At 46.3% G+C, this 18,670-nt stretch overlaps 1 protein-coding gene across 4 annotated transcripts in view; it reads left to right on the top strand.

Annotated features, from left to right (window-relative positions):
• Window positions 1-18,670, top strand: part of Sema5a (semaphorin 5A) — a 567,085-nt gene that overhangs the window by 482,265 nt on the left and 66,150 nt on the right. For all 4 annotated transcript variants that reach the window (XM_045139346.1, XM_045139343.1, XM_045139344.1 and 1 more), the window contains 3 exons: window positions 2,441-2,622; window positions 6,008-6,151; window positions 14,376-14,523. In XM_045139346.1, the coding sequence (XP_044995281.1) occupies window positions 2,441-2,622; window positions 6,008-6,151; window positions 14,376-14,523 (474 nt within the window). The remainder of the gene's footprint in view (window positions 1-2,440; window positions 2,623-6,007; window positions 6,152-14,375; window positions 14,524-18,670) is intronic.

Raw genomic sequence — 18,670 nt, 5'->3', positions numbered from 1 at the left:
CGAGAAGATGGGATGAAGGGAAGGAAAAAGAGACAACCTAGTAATCATCAGATCAGTCAGGTTTTCTGAGCTGCTCGTCTCTGTGTTAAAATTAAGAGACTGGGGGATAGAGAGACAGTTTAGTGGTGGAACACTGGCCTGTGAAGCCTAAGGACCCCAGTTCGAGACTCGATTCCCCAGGACCCACGTTAGCCAGATGCACAAGGGGGTGCATGTGTTTGCAGTTTGTTTGCAGTGGCTGGAGGCCCTGGCGCGCCCATTCTCTCTCTCTCTCTCTGTGCCTCTTCTCTGTGTCACTCTCAAATAAATAAACAAAAATAATTTAAAAAATTTAGGAGACTGAGACATTAGATCGTCTCTCTGTTACCTTGTGGGAGGGAGACAATCTAGGTGGGTGACCTAAGCCTTGGCCCTGGTTGGTCTCTGTTCTCAGGAGCACCCGAAGATCCAGCTGTCACATTTGCTAGGTAGCCACTCACTCTTCAGTAATAATGCCCAAATCGCCACATGCCAAGTGAGTCCAGGATGTATGCTGTGTCCTTTTCCGGTACCATCACTCTGGGTCATCATCTTGCTGAACGCCTCCTCCTGTCTTTGTGTTTCTTTTTTTTGTTCATTATTTATTTATTTATTTGAGAGTGACAGACAGAGAGAAAGACAGATAGAAGGAGAGAGAGAGAATGGGCGCGCTAGGGCTTCCAGCCTCTGCAAACGAACTCCAGACGCGTGCACCCCCTTGTGCATCTGGCTAACATGGGTTCCGGGGAATCGAGTCTTGAACCGGGGTCCTTAGGCTTCACAGGCAAGCGCTTAACTGCTAAGCCATCTCTCCAGCCTGTGTCTTCGTGTTTCTAAACATCCGTTGGCGGGCTGAGGAGATGGCTCAGGGGATAAAACGCTGAACCCAGCAAGCCCGTGTACTTCCGTTTGGAATCCAAGACCCCGTTGTAAAGCCTCAGACCATAGTGGGCTTCTGCAATCCCTGTGAGATAGAAGATAAAGATGGGAGAAATTTCTGGAAGCTTGTTGGCCAGCCAGGCTGGTAAACGAATCATGGTGAGCAGGGCTGAGCACGAGGGAGCCCACCTCACATGAGGTGCTAGGTGAGGAGTGAACCCACAAAGCTGTCCTCTGAATCTTACAAGAGGATATTGTGAGCATCATGACGCAACCATCTGTACACACACACACACACACACACACACACACACAGAAAGAACAATAGAAGAACCTGCCCATGAATCCCAGTGGCAGGGACAGCCATATGAACCTTGTTTGCCTCTTTGCCATCACCCAGTCTGTCCTCAGCTTCGAGTCTAGCCCATTGCTTTATTGAGCCGCAACCCACTTGCATCCTGTGACACGTAACACAGAGCCCCTTGTTCCTCCTTGATCCCAGACACTGCATGCAGTCACAGTTACCTGTCAGGCCATTCCTTACCAGCTCGTAAACTCCTGGAGTGCCTGGCATTCAAAGCCCAGTTTCAAAGGGGGCGTGCCAGACAGTTCCCGTCGCACACTGCTCAATGGACACTCAAGTAGGTGTTGAGGCAAATGCAGCCTTGAGGTTGGCATTGGAACCGCACTGGTTATAAATGATAAGTGCTTCACCAATCTTTCACTTTTAAAGTTTCTGTTAAACCATGAAGTACATTTGTGGATCTATGCTTCTTCTCTGACGTTTTCATTTTTATTTATTTATTTGTTGTTGTGGTTGTTGTTCCTTGGATTTCCCAAGTCATTGATGTCTTTCATTCCTTCTTTTCTTCCCTCTTCCTGTCTTGAGTTTCCCTCCCTGATCTGTCCTGAATTCCTTGTCCTCACCATCTCTGACATATCCTACTTTACTTCATATGGTCCTTTCAAATTTTAATGAGAAAAACTTCCTGAGGGGCTGGATAGATGGCTCGAGGAGGTTAAAGGCATTTATTTGCAAAGCGTGATGGCCCGGGTTCGATTCTCCAGTACCCAATTAAGGTCAGATTCACAAAGTGATGCTGGTGACTGGAGTCTGTTTGCAGCAGCAGGGGGCTCTGGCCTGTCCAAACTGCCTCTCAAATAAGTCATAAATAAATTAAAGTATGGGGCTGGAGAGATGGCTTAGCGGTTAAGCGCCTGTGAAGCCTAAGAGCCCCAGTTCAGGGCTCGATTCCCCAGGGCCCACATTAGCCAGATGCACAAGGGGGCACATGCGTCTGGAGTTCGTTTGCAGGGGCTGGAGGCCCAGGCACACCCATTCTCTCTCTCTGTCTATCTGCCTTTTTCTCTCTCTGTCACTCTCAAATAAGTAAAAATACACAACAAATTTTTTTTAATTAAAAAAAATTAAATTGTGAAAGGGTTATGATTGCCTTGTGAGAGATCTTTCATTTTTACTCCATATTTTTTTACATCTTTTTCCTTCCTGACATACCCTTACTTGTTTGCATCTGCCTTCTAGACCAGAAATCTCACCGTGGATGGGAACTTTGGCCCGTGGTCTCCGTGGACATCCTGCGCGCACACAGATGGCAATGCCGTGGGATCCTGTCTTTGTCGTTCGCGCTCCTGTGACAGCCCCGCCCCACAGTGCGGTGGCTGGCAATGCCAGGGCCCCAGCATGGAGATTGCCAACTGCTCCAGGTGTGTCCCTCGGAACCAGCTGTTGTATAGTCATGGTGGATTGCCTACATGACTGGGCGAATCCTTTAGTATTTATTTACCTTCCCTTCGGTGGAGGACGGTAGCCAAAAGGAGAGGCAAAACTACCACCGACCAGTGATGTTTTATGCCTGGGGGAAATGGTTCAGTTCGTGAAGCAGTGGCCGTGCCAAAGTGAGAACTAGCGTTCAAATCCCCAGCACCCAGATAAACATAGGGTGGGAATGGAGGCTGTTTGTGAACCCAGTGTTCAGAAGACATGAACCAGGGGATCCCAGGGGACAAGCTGGTAAGCTAAGCTAGCAGAATCTGCAAGCTCTAGGTTCAAGTGGGAGATTCTATTTCAGTAACGTAGAAGAGCGTAGTCAAGGAACATTCCTAGCACCAAACCTCTGACCTCCACACTCACACGCACACAATTGCACGCACACCCATACACACACGCACACACGTGCACACAATTATGTCCATAAACACACGAACACGCAACATACCACACACACATACGCGATTGAAATGAAAGGCTACATGAGGGCTGGAGAGGTTGCTTAGTGGTTAAGGCGCTTGCCTGCAAGCCTAGGGACCCAGGTTCGATTCCCCAGCACCCACATAAGCCAGATGCACAAGGTGGCACATGTGTCTGAAGTTTGTTTGCAGTGGCTGAAGGCCCCCTCTCTCTCTCAACTAAAATAAAATTTAAAAAGCTACATGACTTATGAAAGGAAATTTTAAAAAATATTTTATATTTATTTATTTGACACAGAGAAAGAGAGAGAGAGAGGGAATGGGCACTCCAGGGCCTCCAGCCCCTGCAAACGAACTCCAGACACGTGCGCCCCCTTGTGCATCTGGCTAACATGGGTCCTGGGGAATCGAGCCTCGAACCGGGGTCCTTAGACTTCACAGGCAAGCGCTTAACCGCTAAGCCATCTCTCCAGCCTTGAAAGGAAATTTTAAACTGTAAATTAGGTTATAAATCTCAACTTGTTCAGAGGCCCATCATTGGATTAGGAAAATCTTACTAAGTAATTCAATGCAATTACCTTATTTGAAGGAAATGCCCATGCTACGTAAGGAATATCTTTCTGGAATGTCTGACTCTATTCCTGCTTATAGAACAAGGTGCGTTGTTTGGAAGGAGTCTGTGCTCTGCTCTCACACGCCAGGCCCCCTGGGAAACAGGACAAGTTAAGCATCGTGATAACTGAACAGGACCTGACTCCTCTGCCCATTTTGGGTAGTTATCTTTATTTTTATTTTTTTGAGGCAAGCCCAGCAGACCGGCCTGATTTTTATGCTAGAGAAAGAGAGTGGAGAGAGAAAGGGGGAGAGAAAGAGAATGGGGGCACCAGGGCCTCCAGCCACTGCAAATGAACTCCAGATGCATGCATCACCTTGTGCATCTGGCTTATGTGGGTGCTGGGGAATCGAACCTATGTCCTTAGGCTTCACGGGCATGTGCCATAACTGCTAACCCATCTCTCCCGCCCTGTTTTACATTTTTAACAGTTCACTGAATTACTCTGACAAGGTTGTACTTAGAAGGACATAGAAAACTGGCTAATTGCTCCTAGGGGAAACATTGGAGAATCTGTCTTACTTTGATTAAATTATAATTAATTAGTTTTATTTTACCATGCATAAAGCTTGAAATATTTTTTTCTTTCTATCACTATTGATGTTCAGTAAATAAATGGGAAAGTATTAAGTATATGAAAACTTTCTTAGAAGAATTTCTATTTTAATTAACTTAATATTAACTGACTTATAGCTGTATATTCAGTGGTATTGCTAGGGATCCTTATGGCTTTTTAAAAAAATGAGTAAAGTAAAAAGGAGAACTACTGATAATTGATTTTATTCCAAGTACATGCCAAACTTAGAGATGAAGACACCAGACATGTATGTTTTTACAGAAATAGGAAAAAAAGTTTCTTCCACATGCAATATACCCTTCCCTTGGGAATTTTGGCTAAGCATTTAAGTAGCTATTTTAATGCTTACAATCATGAAATACTCATAATGTACTTTAATAGCATAGGAGATTTACTAGGAAAAATATTTAAATTATTAACCCTGAATATAGGCATTCCAATTACAGTTTATTTTATGAATGACCATAAAACCAGCTCATTGTCTTTTCTCTTTAGACTTCCTGTTCCTACATCATTTATGTGTGCTGGCATAAATGCATACAGACTTATGCCCTGTATACTTCTTACTTATGTGTCTTGTACATCTCAAGTCTCAAAAAAGTAGTCAGGGTTAGGTTTTGAATATTCTTCCTTCATTTTAGTAAGGTTCCCTTCCTTAAAAGCTTGAATGAGTACCTTTGTCAACGTGAGCGCCAGTTGGAGAGTGACTGAAACTTCACTGGTGTTAATGAATTTTCAAGAAAGCATTATATATGGCTTTGGAGGAGTTTTTGTTACTTCAAGGACCACTATTCGTAGATGATAAAGGATGTAATTCAAGTGAGATAAAAATTGCGAATTCCGGGGCTGGAGAGATGGCTGAGCGGTTAAGCGCTTGCCTGTGAAGCCTAAGGACCCCGGTTCGAGGCTCGAATCCCCAGGTCCCACGTTAGCCAGATGCACAAGGGGGCGCACGCATCTGGAGTTCGTTTGCAGTGGCTGGAGGCCCTGCTGTGCCCATTCTCTATCTATCTATCTGCCTCTTTCTCTCTGTGTCTGTCGCTCTCAAATAAATAAAAATTTAAAAAATTGCGAATTCCGAAGGCTAGGGATTCATTTCTACTGCCTTTCAGTGAATCAACATTCTACTGGTCTAACGTTTGTACAACTAAAATGTCTGAGAGTCTTTTTAAAATTTTGTTTATTTATTTGAGAGCGACAGACACAGAGAGAAAGAGGCAGAAGAGAGAGAGAGAGAGAGAGAGAGAGAGAGAATGGGTGCACCAGGGCCTCCAGCCACTGCAAACGAACTCCAGACGCGTGCGCCCCCTTGTGCATCTGGCTAACGTGGGTCCTGGGGAATCGAGCCTCGAACCGGGGTCCTTAGGCATCACAGGCAAGTGCTTAACCGCTCAGCCATCTCTCTGGCTCTGAGAGTCTTTAATACAGCCAATTTAAAGTGATATTTACGGTGCACTTAAGGGCTTACGCTCAGATTTCCTGTCTCAATTCCAAAAACCAGAAGCCGGAAAATAGAAGTGACATAACCCAAAGTTTGCTCAGTCCCAAGGCTATTGTCCCTTCTTCCCACAGACCTCCCCCCCCCCACCAAAAAAAAAAAAAAATCACATGGTCTTATCCTAGAGATGCGCACGTTTGCCATGGGTGCAGACCCGGCCGGGGCTTGCAGTGTGAGCCGGTCTGACTGAGCTGTGACGTTTCCTGTCCCCCAGGAATGGAGGCTGGACCCCCTGGACCTCATGGTCACCGTGCAGCACCACCTGTGCCATTGGCTTCCAGGTGCGACAGCGGTCATGCAGCAACCCCACACCCAGGCACGGGGGCCGCGTGTGCGTGGGGCAGAACCGGGAGGAAAGGTAGGTCCCCCTCTGCCCCCAGGACCCCCGCCCTTGCTCTCCCTCCCACGCCCGTGTGATTGATTGGTTGGGGTTTTAGTTGAACTTAGCCTGTCTTTCAACGGAGCCGAATTGGCCCTTTAATTCTTGCGACATCCTGCAATTTGGACTGAGGGCCCTACGCACAGCCTTGCGGCTTGGTGCCTGCAAGCTTGAGTTGGCTCCCATGAGCAAGTCCAAGGATGTTGGAGGATCGGGAAACCACAGACACAGTTAGGATGTGTTTCGTTGTTGTTGTTGTTGGAGAATTCAACTAAACCTCTCGGAAACTGCAGATCCCAGCCACCCCGAGAAGGTCAGATTTAGGTGATAGAGGCAGGTATGGTAAGGTGTCTAGGAGGTCTAAATGAAGTGTCTGGGTGCAGGTAGGTAAGAACAGACAGCCTGGTTGTCTTTCTCCACACACTAGATGGTTAGTGACCATCACCATGAGCTGCAGAGTAACACCAGGTGGAAATTCTTCCCATGAGCACTTTCTCCACGCGTTCAGCACTCCATTGTGACCATTCAGCTTCATCTTGGGTCTGCCAATGTCTTTCTTTGGATAGAATTAATCATCTTAGGGCTGGAGAGATAGATCGCCTAGTGGTTAAGGCGCTTGCCAGCAAAGCCACAAGGATCCAGCTTCAGTTCTCTGCCCACCCCATACCCACCTAAAGCCAGAATGCACAAGGTGGCACATGCGTCAGGAGTTAATTTGCAGTGGCTAGAGGCCCTGGTGTGCCCATTCTCTCCTCTCTCTCTCTCTCTCTCTCTCTCTCTCTCTCTGTCTCTCTCCCTCTCCCTTTCTCTCTCTTTAATAAATAAATAAAATTCTAAAAAGAGAATGAACCACTTTATTTTGGCCCCAAAAGCTACATGTGTGACCCTTTTTGTTTGTTTATTTGTTTTGGATTTTCAAGGTAGAGCCTCACTCTAGCCCAGGCTGACCTGGAATTCACTATGTAGTCTCAGGGTGGCCTCGAACTCACGGCGATCCTCCCACCTCTGCCTCCCGAATGCTGGGATTAAAGGCGTGCGCCACCACGCCCGGCTCCAATATCTTTCTTGCCTCTTTAATGCATATTCCAGGTTGTCCCTGTTGGGAATGAATCCAAACAGGTGAATTGCACAGTCAGCTTTTAGTGACATCATCTTGCCAAATGGCTTTCACTGCCTGTGAGTGGAAAAGGTGGCCCTGGCTTGTATTTGGTGGGAGTTTAGGGCAGTTGCAAAATCCACCGCAGGCAGTTAGGTCCTTGCGTAAACAAAGCCAGCAGCCTGCGGCATGCAGAATTATAGACCAAGTACTTGGTATAATTTGGAATCTGCTGGAGAGAATTATCCTGTCTTTCATTGCTGAATTCTTTCCTTCAAGGCTAAGATTTTATGGCTTTTCACTGAGGAGAGGTGACTTTCACCTGCTCGGCTTGTCATTTTTAAAGATGTCCCGTGAGACAATCTTGCCTGGGTCTGTCATATTCCACCCAACACCAGCTGACAGGTGGCAAAGTGGAGTGTGGAAGACTCATTTCCTTGATACTTCTAAGTTTTGTAACACTTAAAACTGGTTGGGACTTTTTTCTTTAAAAAGGGCTGTAAATTGTCATGACGTGCAGCTCACTCAGGTGAAATCCCTTACAATAAGCAAAGGCTACCTGGGGTCCAAGCATTCCAAGAGCCTGACATCGCTGTCCCCTTACCTGGGGTGTGGTGGTTTGAATAGAATAGATGGCCCCCAATATATTCAGTTGTTTGTTTGTAGTTTGCATCTGTAGCCACCTGCTGGAGGCAGTGTCACTGGGTGGATCTTAAGGTGTGGTGGTGGGTTTCAGATTTCAATCTAAAGATATGCAAAGTGTGCCTAGCTGGAGTTCCTGGAGTGTGTGCTGTGGCTTTTGGCTTTTGGCTTGTGCTTCTCTCTCTCTCTCTCTGTTTGGTCCTGTGAAGAAAGCAGGCCAGCTTCTTCTGCCATTATGGAACTTCCCCTGGATCTGTAAGCGTCAATAAATCCCTTCCTCCATAACTGTGCCTGGTCTGGAAGTTCATCTCAGCGAACCTGAATCTGTCTGCTACATGGGGCAAGGACAGGAAGCAGGATCCCACATAGCAATGTGGCCAAAATACATTGTTTTCTGTCTGTGTCCCTCAATGCAGGCTGTATTTTCAGAAAAAGAAAGCATCAGGTCAAGCACTAGCCAGTGTGTTTGGGAAACATGCACTTACAATGTCTTTTACAGGTTAGATTTATTAGCACTAGGGAAGTCACTGGATGGAGGAAAATTAGAATTTCGGCATTCGATAGGTGGTACCAACATGGACTTCGTGTGATTATTTTTTCTAAACTTGATGCCTCTTACCTAATCCCCAGTGTACGGCTTTGGGCAGCGGAAGCTTAGTTGTAAACAAAATGAGTCAGAAAAATGTCATATTCTTTTTATTTTATTTATTTGTTTACTTATTTATTTATTTGCCAGCAGAGAGAAAGACAGATAGATAGGGTTAGTAATCTCGTCTGAGGTGTCCTCATAAACTTTACGGTACACTTATTGGAAACACACTTTCTCTGGTGAAAGAAAAGATTTAATTCTTCCAGGAGGGCTCAGTGAAGGGAAGGCCAGCTAGAGTGAACCAAGGAGAAAATATATTTTTTTAATTTTTTGTTTAATTTTATTTATTTATTTGAGAGCGACAGAGAGAGAGACAGAGACAAGAGAGAGAGAATGGGCATGTCAGGGCCTCCAGCCACTGCAAACGAACTCCAGACGCGTGCGCCCCCTTGTGCATCTGGCTAACGTGGGTCCTCGTGGGGAATCGAGCCTTGAACCGGGGTCCTTAGGCTTCACAGGCAAGTGCTTAACCACTTAACCATCTCTCCAGCCCGAGAAAATATATTTTTTTCAAACATGTGTGTGTGTGTGTGTGTGTGTGTGCATGTGTGTGTGGTGTGTGTGTGTGTTGTGTGTGCGTGTGTGTGTATGTGTTGTGGATGTGTGTGCATCTGTGTGTGTGTGTGTGTGTGTGTGTGTGTGTGTGCTCGGAGCCCGGAGGATGGTGTACAGTGTCTTCCTTGATCCGTCTCCTGTTGGTATCACTGAGGCAGGTCTCTCACTTGAATTCAGAGCTCATGATGTGGCTGGTCTTGCTAGCCAGTGCGCCCCAGGGATCTGTCCGTGTCTTCGTCCTGAGTTCTGGGAATCCGGGCTAACTGCCATGCCCACCCAGCCTTTACATGGGTGCTGGGGACCCCCACTCTCGGGTCCCAATGCCTGTGCTTTACCAACTGGGCCATGTTCTCAGCCCCGATAAAGTAATTCTTAAAAAGGGGGCTTTGGTCAGGTTAACAGAGGTTGCCGTGGACACAACCAGAAGGAACCCTAATTGGTGGCTGTGAATGGGGCCTGGGTGTGGTGACAAATGGCCGTTCTTCTCACAGCTGGGAGCTTTGTGGGAAAACTGATATTTTATACACAGACGATGCTAGTCACTAGCTTGCCTTTTTCTTCCTTTCTTTCTTTTTTTTTTTTTGGTTTTTCAAGGTAGGGTCTCGCTCTAGCCCAGGCTGACCTGGAATTCACTACGGAGTCTCAGGGTGGCCTCGAACTCACGGCGATCCTCCCACTTCTGCCTCCCGAGTGCTGGGATTAAAGGCGTGCGCCACCACACCCAGCTCCGGCTAGCTTTGAAATGGGATGTAACAGTAGATGGTCGTGGGTAGAATTCATACACTAGGGACAGATGACAGTCCCCAACATTTCACCTGCTATTTGGTCAAAGAAAGCTGTGTGTTCAGGGCTGGAAAATGGGAGAACCAAGTGCCAGCCCACTGGGCAATCAGAATCCAGAATTAATGACAGCTCTTCACAAGTATAGATGCCAGGCTGACTGCTTTCCCTTCTCTATTTCTCTTTTTCTGTTGCCGTTGTTTTGAGGTAGGGTCTCACTCTAGCTCAGGCTGACCTGGAATTCTCTATGTAGTCTCAGGGTGGCCTCGAACTCACGGCGATCCTCCTACCTCCGCCTCTGAGTGCTGGGATTAAAGGTGTGCGCCACCACGCCCGGCTTCCCTTCTCATTTTTGCTTATGCAACTTAATGTGGATGGGATGACCTTTAGGCAGATTGCTGGCTTGGTGGGGGTTGGAGGTCAGAAGAAAAAACTGCTTCTGTCCATTGCAGAGAATCCAGACCTAAGGACTTAGAAGGGCCTGTGATCAGCCACTCCGAGTTTACTTTCTAAACCAGAGATCAGGACTGTTCTCCTTAGAGACCCCGGAGCTCCCCTTGCTTCTTGGGAGGGCCTGGTTTGCGTGGACATCTGCAGAGAGATAGAGAGGTAAAGTATGGATGGACGATAAATTGTCGACAGTCTTCAAAGCTCAACCTAAATTAAGAGATCACTGATTAACACTGGCTGAGAGTCTCAGGCTGATAATACAGGTAGCCCACGGGAATTGTTTAACTGTGTTAAAATACTGAGCCTTCTCACTGGGGGCCTGCTAGAGGCCAATACAAGAAACTGTTTGTGCGCTCTGATTTATTTTGCTCTGTGGACATGGTAGCCCCGCTGTGGTGCTTTTATTAAAAATCAACGGTCATATAAGCATTTTTAGTCGGGACTTTTACCTCTGCCTTGCCTGGGTTGAAAACTGAAATAGTGAAAGGGGTTGGAAGCACATGCCTTTTAAATATTACCATGTAATCAGCTTAGGACTGTGAAAATGCCCTTGTATTTCTTGCCTTTCCTCCCCTAGCTACATATGGATATTCTGAATTGGATATGGAATGTTCTGAAATTCTAAGCTTTCTTGACTCCCTCAAAAGCTGTTTTCAATACAAAAAGCCGCTTCCTCTTAGAACTCTCTAGTGCTAACACATACATTTACGTGTAATTATTTTAAGTCTGTCGTTTTTTTAAAAAAAAATTATTTATTTATTTGAGAGGGAGAAAGAGATAGGCAGGTAGAGAGACAGAGAGAGAGAATGGGCATGCCAGGGCCTCCAGCTGCTGCAAACGAACTCCAGATGTGTGCGCCCCCTTGTGCATCTGGCTTACGTGGGTCCTGGGGCGTTGAACATGGCTCCTTTGGCTTTGCAGGCAAACGCCTTAACCGCTAAGCCATCTCTCCAGCCCCTGTAAGTCTGTACCTTTATGGAGACTTTCTAAAAGCCAATTTGAAGAGAAAATTATGTCCTCCCTTTTCTGTGGTATCACTTTTCTCCTAAGAAGTTGCCCCTAGCCTATTTAGAATGGCCCTTTCTTTCCCAGAGGCACATATGGACTTCCAGGTTCAATGGCCCTGACCTTGTGAGCCCTAACCCAGGATAGCAGGCTACCAACTTTAGAAGGAGACCTCTCTTTTTTGTTTTGTTTTGTTTTCCGAGGAGGTAGGGTCTCACTCTGGCTCAGGCTGACCTGGAATTCACTGTGTAGTCTCAGGGTGGCCTCGAACTCTCGGCGATCCTCCTACCTCTGCCTCCTGAGTGCCGGGATTAAAGGCGTGCGCCACAATGCCTGGCAAGACCTCACATTTTTATCTTAAACACTCCTAACATGAGGGTGGGTCGTTGGCTGTTCCTTATGTAAAAAGCTCAGAGAAGCTGAATCGTCTTCCGGGTAGTTCTGGATGCTCGGGACGCCATGTAGACATGTCCTTTCCACTGCCTGTCCCTGGAAGTGGCCATGCCCCAAGCTTCAGATACGATGCTGATGTTGGGCCCCATTGCTTTTACTTTCCCCATTCACCAAGCTGCCACATCGCCTTCCCACTATGCCGAGCACCATCTTTCCACCTTTCCTATTAGCCTATCTTAGAATGTCTCCTGCACGCATTGCTACAATCCAGAGGCCATTGCTTTGTGCTCGAGCCATCAGCTCTGTGTGTGTCCGCCCTGAGTTTGGACTATGCTGAGACTCGAACCGCTGCTCAGGCCAGTAGCGGGCTGAGACACCAATCACGAGAAGTAAGTTTTCGATCTCACTTCAACACTGCTGTTGTGTTTATAGAGTTCTATCAGACTTCCTTGATTTTCACAAACCAAGCGTCAGCTCTAATTGGCAAGGACAGATCATTCCACTTGCTGTTGCCTTCTTCCATTATGTTTGCGACCATTCCGTGTCTCACGTCTTGCTTCCTTTTTTTTTTTTGGTGTTTGGTTTTTCAAGGTGGGGTCTCACTCTAGCCCAGGCTGACCTGGAATTCACCATGGAGTCTCAGGGTGGCCTCGAACTCACGGCGATCCTCCCACCTCTGCCTCCCGAGTGCTGGGATTAAAGGTCTCGCTTCCTTTGTATCTTCAATTAGCGTACGCACCAATAGGAAATCAATATGCGTCACCTGTTTCTGGCCTCTCCTCTCTTGCAAAAGAGCCTCATGCTCCGGTGCTTTGGTTTGATGGAAAAAGAAGTAACCCCAGTGTTCCCCGTCGGGAAACCGTACTTTCCCAATGCCATCCACCCTTCTCGGGTACGCCATGAAGGCTTTTCCTTCGGCTTGTGTCAGGTGCGGTATCGCGCCACAGGAGGCGTCACAGGGGTCACCGTGGATGCTTTATGTCTCGCGTACTCCGAGCGTGTGTCTACTCCTGTGTGCATCGGAGGCTGTGTACACACATGCTTAGGAGCCCCGTGAGTCTTTGTCCACTGCTTTGCGGGACCAGCTGTTAATACACGAAGGCACCATGCAGCTCACCCACAGAAGTAGATCTTCTGAATCTTGGCCTCCTATTCCTTTCCCTTCCTTTCCTTTTTCCTTCCCTTTTCCCCTTCCCTTCCTTTCCCTTCCCTCCCCTCCCCTTCCCTTCCCTTCCCTTCCCCAGGCAAGCCCAACAGACTGGCCTTTTTTTATGTTCAAGGGAGAGAAAGAATTGGCACGCCAGGGCCTCCATCCCCTGCAGTCAAACTCCAGATGCGTGCACCACCTCATGCGCATGCGTGGCCTTGAGCACTTGCGTCACCTTGTGTGTCTGGCTTGCGTGGGACCTGGAGAGTCAAACATGAGTCCTTGGGTTTCATAGGCAAGTGCCTTGACCGCCTCCTACTTATTTCTTAAAGCAGATATTCCACAAGGGAGAGATGTGGAGAAAAGTCTTGCATTTGCCTTCTAACACTCCCTAGATGCTAAGTTTGGGTTTAGTAGACAGTCTGTTCAATTTGAATATCCTAAAAGTCACCAAAGAGGTCATTAGATTTGGCTTTGGTCCTGGTAAACTGCCTCTTTATATGCTACATCTTAGAAATCGCTAGTGAGATTTTTCCCTGTCTCTGTGTCTTTTCCTCACGTCACTCATTTCCCACGTACTGTTACGGATTGCAAAGAAACACAACTCATGGAACTAAAGAAGTTTTGGGGTATGGAATGCAAAGATTTGGCAAGATGACTATGTATCTAGACGTATGGAACTCACAAAATATCAATGATATTCATAAAACTGTATATTATTTCAATTATGTTTGGAGGGGTTGTTTTCTTCAGGTAGGGTTTCACTTTAGCCCAGGCTGACCTGGAATTCATTCTGTAGTCTCAGGGTGGCCTCGAACTCACAGCGATCCTCCTACCTCTGCCTTGCAAGTGCTGGGATTAAAGGCGTGCGCCACCACGCCCGGCTTAATATTTCACTTATTTGAGTGAATGGTAGTCTTTTCATTGGAAATCACTTGGCAATGTTCTGGGAACCTAGACGTAAACTTGCCAACACAATGAGCTGAGCAGAAAATGACACAAGCCTTCACGCCAAACCCCTATTTTCAATGTCCTTTCATGTACCCCGAGATCGTGGGAGCCGCTCGATTGAAAAGTGAGACATGACTTTCCAGATAAAGCAGTGCTGACTTTTTCGTACCCATATGCCAGGAAGTTAAATGTCCTATCGAGATATTTTCTATCTGCTCCTCTTTCCGGGTGCTTATTTGAAGGGTTTCTGTTCTGTCTTGTCTCTCCCTTAATTGGCTGCCCAGGAAGATTCATCACGCCTTGTGAGTTCAGCGTTCGCTTCTCCGTCCGCCACATATCCATTGTCTGTGCTCGCTCAGCATGGCCAGCGCCACATCTGCCCCCCTGCGCGGTGCCACCCCACCCGCAGAAAAGCCCGTCATGCGGAGCATGCCCATCTGCTCGCCATCTGGTGCAGGGATGGAGAGTTGGAAGAGGCTGTGGCCCTCCTGTGACACTAAACCGTTTCCCCCTTCCTCTCCGTTCCCTGTTCCAGATACTGCAACGAACACCTGCTCTGCCCGCCGCACGTCTTCTGGACGGGCTGGGGGCCCTGGGAGCGATGCACAGCCCAGTGCGGGGGTGGCATCCAGGCCCGCCGCAGGACCTGTGAGAACGGGCCTGACTGTGCGGGATGCGGCGTGGTAAGTAGCCCCCCCTCTTTCTCACAGCTAGCCCCGGCCCGGAGCTGAGCACCCACTTACGTGTTTTGCAACCATGAGGTCGTCCACGCACGCTAGGTGCTCTTGCCACGCTGGGTGGGTGGCGAGCCCGTGATATTCTGCACACCCACTTGAGCCACTGCCAAGCTGGGTGCTACGGCAAACCCTTCGTGGTATAGTTGCTACGTGCTCAATAGACATGATACGGGCGGGCCCTGAACGTTGTTTAGGTACTAGGTGCCCCCACACAGCAGATCTTCTGCACACTTGAACTCTTGTGCACATAGGCTCTGCAAACATGTCTATACACACAAGATCTCTCTGTCTTTGTCCAAGCACCAAGGCACTGAACGTTTTAGATGATGTGAGTCATGCAGATTTCTTGGGTTCATGAGAATTTGTTGCGGGGGAGGGGGTGGTAGTGGAAATTCAGAGTACTTGAATTAAGAGATTCACATATCTGGGGATATTTATAGCCTACTTAACTGTGGTCACCTCATTTGGTCTGAGAAATGAGGGGACGGCCTCATGCCGGGCTCCAGCCAAAGCTCAGAAGCTGCGTGAACCTGCCTATGTGGCAGCATTGTCATCATGCATCCAGGGAGTAATCCAAGGTTTTGTTTCTCTCTCTTTTTTTTTTTTCTTTCTCTTTCCCTGCCTTTTTACATTTTAAACTGTCAAAACTATGCCTGAGCCCTGAGTCACTTCCATTCATCTTCCCGGGCCCTGGCCACAGTCTGGGGAAAATGTGCTGGCAAGCCCTTGATGGAGGCACCTCAGCAGAGAAAGCTCTGGCTTAGCATCATTTCTCAGTGGCCTTTGCTGTGGCTGCTACTACAGACGAACTCCAGGCGCCTGCACCTCTCTGTGCATCTGGCTTGACGTGGGCACTGGGGAATCCAACCCAGGCTGCCAGGCTTTGCAAGCAAGTGCTGTTAACTACTAAAACCATCTCTTCATCCCCTTGATTTTGGTTTTAGATACGTGCGTCCCTTGGTTCCCGGGGCTGGGCAATGTCTTTGTGCTGCAGTTAAGCTTAAATTATGAGATGCAAAATCCAAATGAGCTCAGGAAGTGTGTGGGACGTCAAGGACAGGAAGCACGTGGGGAGGTGCTATGTTTGATCTTAGGCTGCACTCAAGGAGGCTTTCCTTAAACTTATTTGTGATCATAGAGACAGTGTTTTCTAGAAAGACCTGACCTCACTTTAGTGATCATAGAGACAGTGTTTCCTAAAAAGACCTGACCTCACTTTAGTGATCATGGAGTCAGTGTTTCCTAGAAAGACCTGACCTCACTAGTGATCATAGAGACAGTGTTTCCTAAAGACCTGACCTCACTTTAGTGATCATAGAGACAGTGTTTCCTAAAAAGACCTGACCTCACTTTAGTGATCATAGAGTCAGTGTTTCTTAAAAAGACCTGACCTCACTTTAGTGATCATAGAGACAGTGTTTCCTAGATGGGATGGTTCTAAACTTAATTTTGACTGTGGAAAATCTTAGTATAGTATTGTTAAGTAGGTAGATTAGTAGGTTAGTAGAGAGGTAGGTAAGTAGGCAGATAGATAGATAGATAGATAGATAGATAGATAGATAGATAGATGTAGTCCCACACAACAAACTATTGAAATGACCAGAATCTAAGTTCTTTCTCAAGTAAAATGCTTTCCAGGTCTAGTTTAACAACTCTAGGTCAAATATGGACAAGAGTCTTTTGTGGTCTTGTAAGAGAGAGGGAGGTTAATTCTTTTTTTTTTTTTTTTTTTGCTTTTTAATATTTTATTTATTTATTTATGAGACAGATAGACAGAGAGAGAGAGAGAGAGAGAGAAAGAGGGAGAGAGAGAGAGTGAACACACCAGGGTCTCCAAATATTACAAATAAATTCCAGATGCATGCTCCGCCTTGTGCAACTGTTATCACGTGGGTACTGCGGAATTCTTTCTATTAGTTTTTGTATTGTTTTATTAAATGTAAGCCTTCAACACAGGTAACACCATAACTTTACAACATGAAGTAACCACATATATTCCAACTGGTGGAGATTATTCCTAGGTATTGTTTCAACTCTCTTTTATTTCTGGGTTGGATAACTATATATCTAGCCTAGAGGAGAGTGTTAGGGCCAAAAAGAGTCTAAAGAAAGCTAAAGAAGTGTGAGAGCCTCCTTAAAACTCGATCTTCAGAACCTTTGTTGGCTCAGATATCATGAGTTCATATAAGGGTGGGTTTACGTTGACGCCACATTTTTTTAAAAAAATATTTATTTCTTTAAAGAGAGAGTGTGAGAGAAAGTAGCAGTTGGGGCGAGGGCGAGAATGGGCACACCAGGACCTCCTGGACACATGGGCCACCTTTGCCTCTGGCTTATGTGGGTTCTGGGGAATCAAATCCTAGTCCTTTGGCTTTGCTGGCAAGCTCCTTAACCACTAAGCCATCCCTCCACCCATGACACTAGTTTTTTTTTTTTTTTATGATTTGAGTTACCATATAGGAAAAAAGTTAAAAGAGCTGTACAGTTATGTATAGTTTATTTATTTTCTTTCTTGACCAACGATAATTTTTGTCATGTTATATGTGAAATATCCCAATATTTAGGAGACTGAATTAAGTAAAGGTCAATTTTATTTTTTTTGTTCATTTTTATTTATTTATTTGAGAGTGACAGAGAGAGAAAGAGGGAGAGAGGGGGGGGGGGGAGAGAATGGGTGCTCCGGCCACTGCACACGAACTCCAGATGCGAGCGCCCCCTTGTGCATCTGGCTAACGTGGGTTCTGGAGAATCGAGCCTCGAACCGGGGTCCTTAGGCTTCACTGGCAAGCACTTAACTGCTAAGCCATCTCTCCAGCCCCAAAGGTCAAATTTGAGGCTACCCTAGGCTACATCATAATTTCTAGGCCAGCCTTGTCTACATAATGAGTACGTGTCACACAAACACACACGCACACACACTATATATATGTATAATAGGGGCTGGGGAGGCGGTTAGTAAAGTGAATGGAATGCTATACATGCCTAGGGACCTGAGTTCAGACACCCAGACCCAGGTAAAGACTGGGTGGAGAAAGGAGGCTTCTTAGGACTTGCCTATTAGCTAGACTAGTGAAATTGGTAGCTTTCAGGTGCTTTAAAATACCCAGTCTCAAAAACTAAGGTGGCCTCCATAGGTGCTCTTGCACAAAACACACCCACATACGCACACCCATGCTTACTATGCAGACACACTGCATACATAAATGCAAAAGTAAAACAAATGATACATAGATAGATAGATAGATAGATAGATAGATAGATAGATAGATAGATAGATAGATATAGATATATATAAAAGAACTATCATAGTTGTGAGATAATTGGAGCTACAAAGGTCCTAGAGACCATTCAATAATGGAAGTAAATATCACACTTAAAGTTTATTTTTCTTACTTGAGAAATAACAGGCTTTTATTCAGTCAACATGAACCTGTCGTGTGTGTGTGTGTGTGTGTGTGTGTGTGTGTGTGTGCATGCATGTATGTGTGCTCTTAGACTAACTGGCCGTTCAGCTCCAGGGGTTCCGCTCTCTCCACCTTCTCAGTACTGGCATTTAAAGTGTGTGCCGTCATGCCTGGCATTTAATTTAAGTGCTGGGGAACTGAATGCAAGCCTCTCGCATACAGAGTTAACGCTTTGCGCATTGAGCCATTTCCCAGCACCTTTGTGGGTATGGACACCAGGGGACCACTGGACAACTCAGGCTGTCCGTCCACTAGAGTGCTTCCTTTTAAGACAAGGCTTATATCTGGCTTTTTAATGTGGGTTTTAGGGATCAAATTGTCATGCAATATTTTCTGCCCGCTAAATTTATTTTCAGTGTGTCCATAAAAAAATGTAGTTTGTGAAACTGTTGTTTCTTTGTTAGTGCACTTAGGTCTGAATAGATTTAAGAATTATTTACTACAGAGACCCTTGTATGCTTATAGTGCTTGATTATATAAAGCATAATTAAAGTGCTGATAAGTTTATTTATTTACTTTTGGTTTTTCAAGGTAGGATCTCAGTCTAGTCCACGCTGACCTGGAATTTACTATGTAGTCTCAGGGTAGCCTTGAATTCACAGTGATCCTCCTACCTCTGCCTCCCAAGT

Source organism: Jaculus jaculus, chromosome 21, assembly GCF_020740685.1.
Source record: "Jaculus jaculus isolate mJacJac1 chromosome 21, mJacJac1.mat.Y.cur, whole genome shotgun sequence".
Taxonomy (NCBI): Eukaryota; Metazoa; Chordata; class Mammalia; order Rodentia; family Dipodidae; genus Jaculus; species Jaculus jaculus.
The sequence above is the reverse complement of the archived record's forward strand: the minus strand, read 5'-3'. Positions and strand labels throughout refer to the sequence as shown.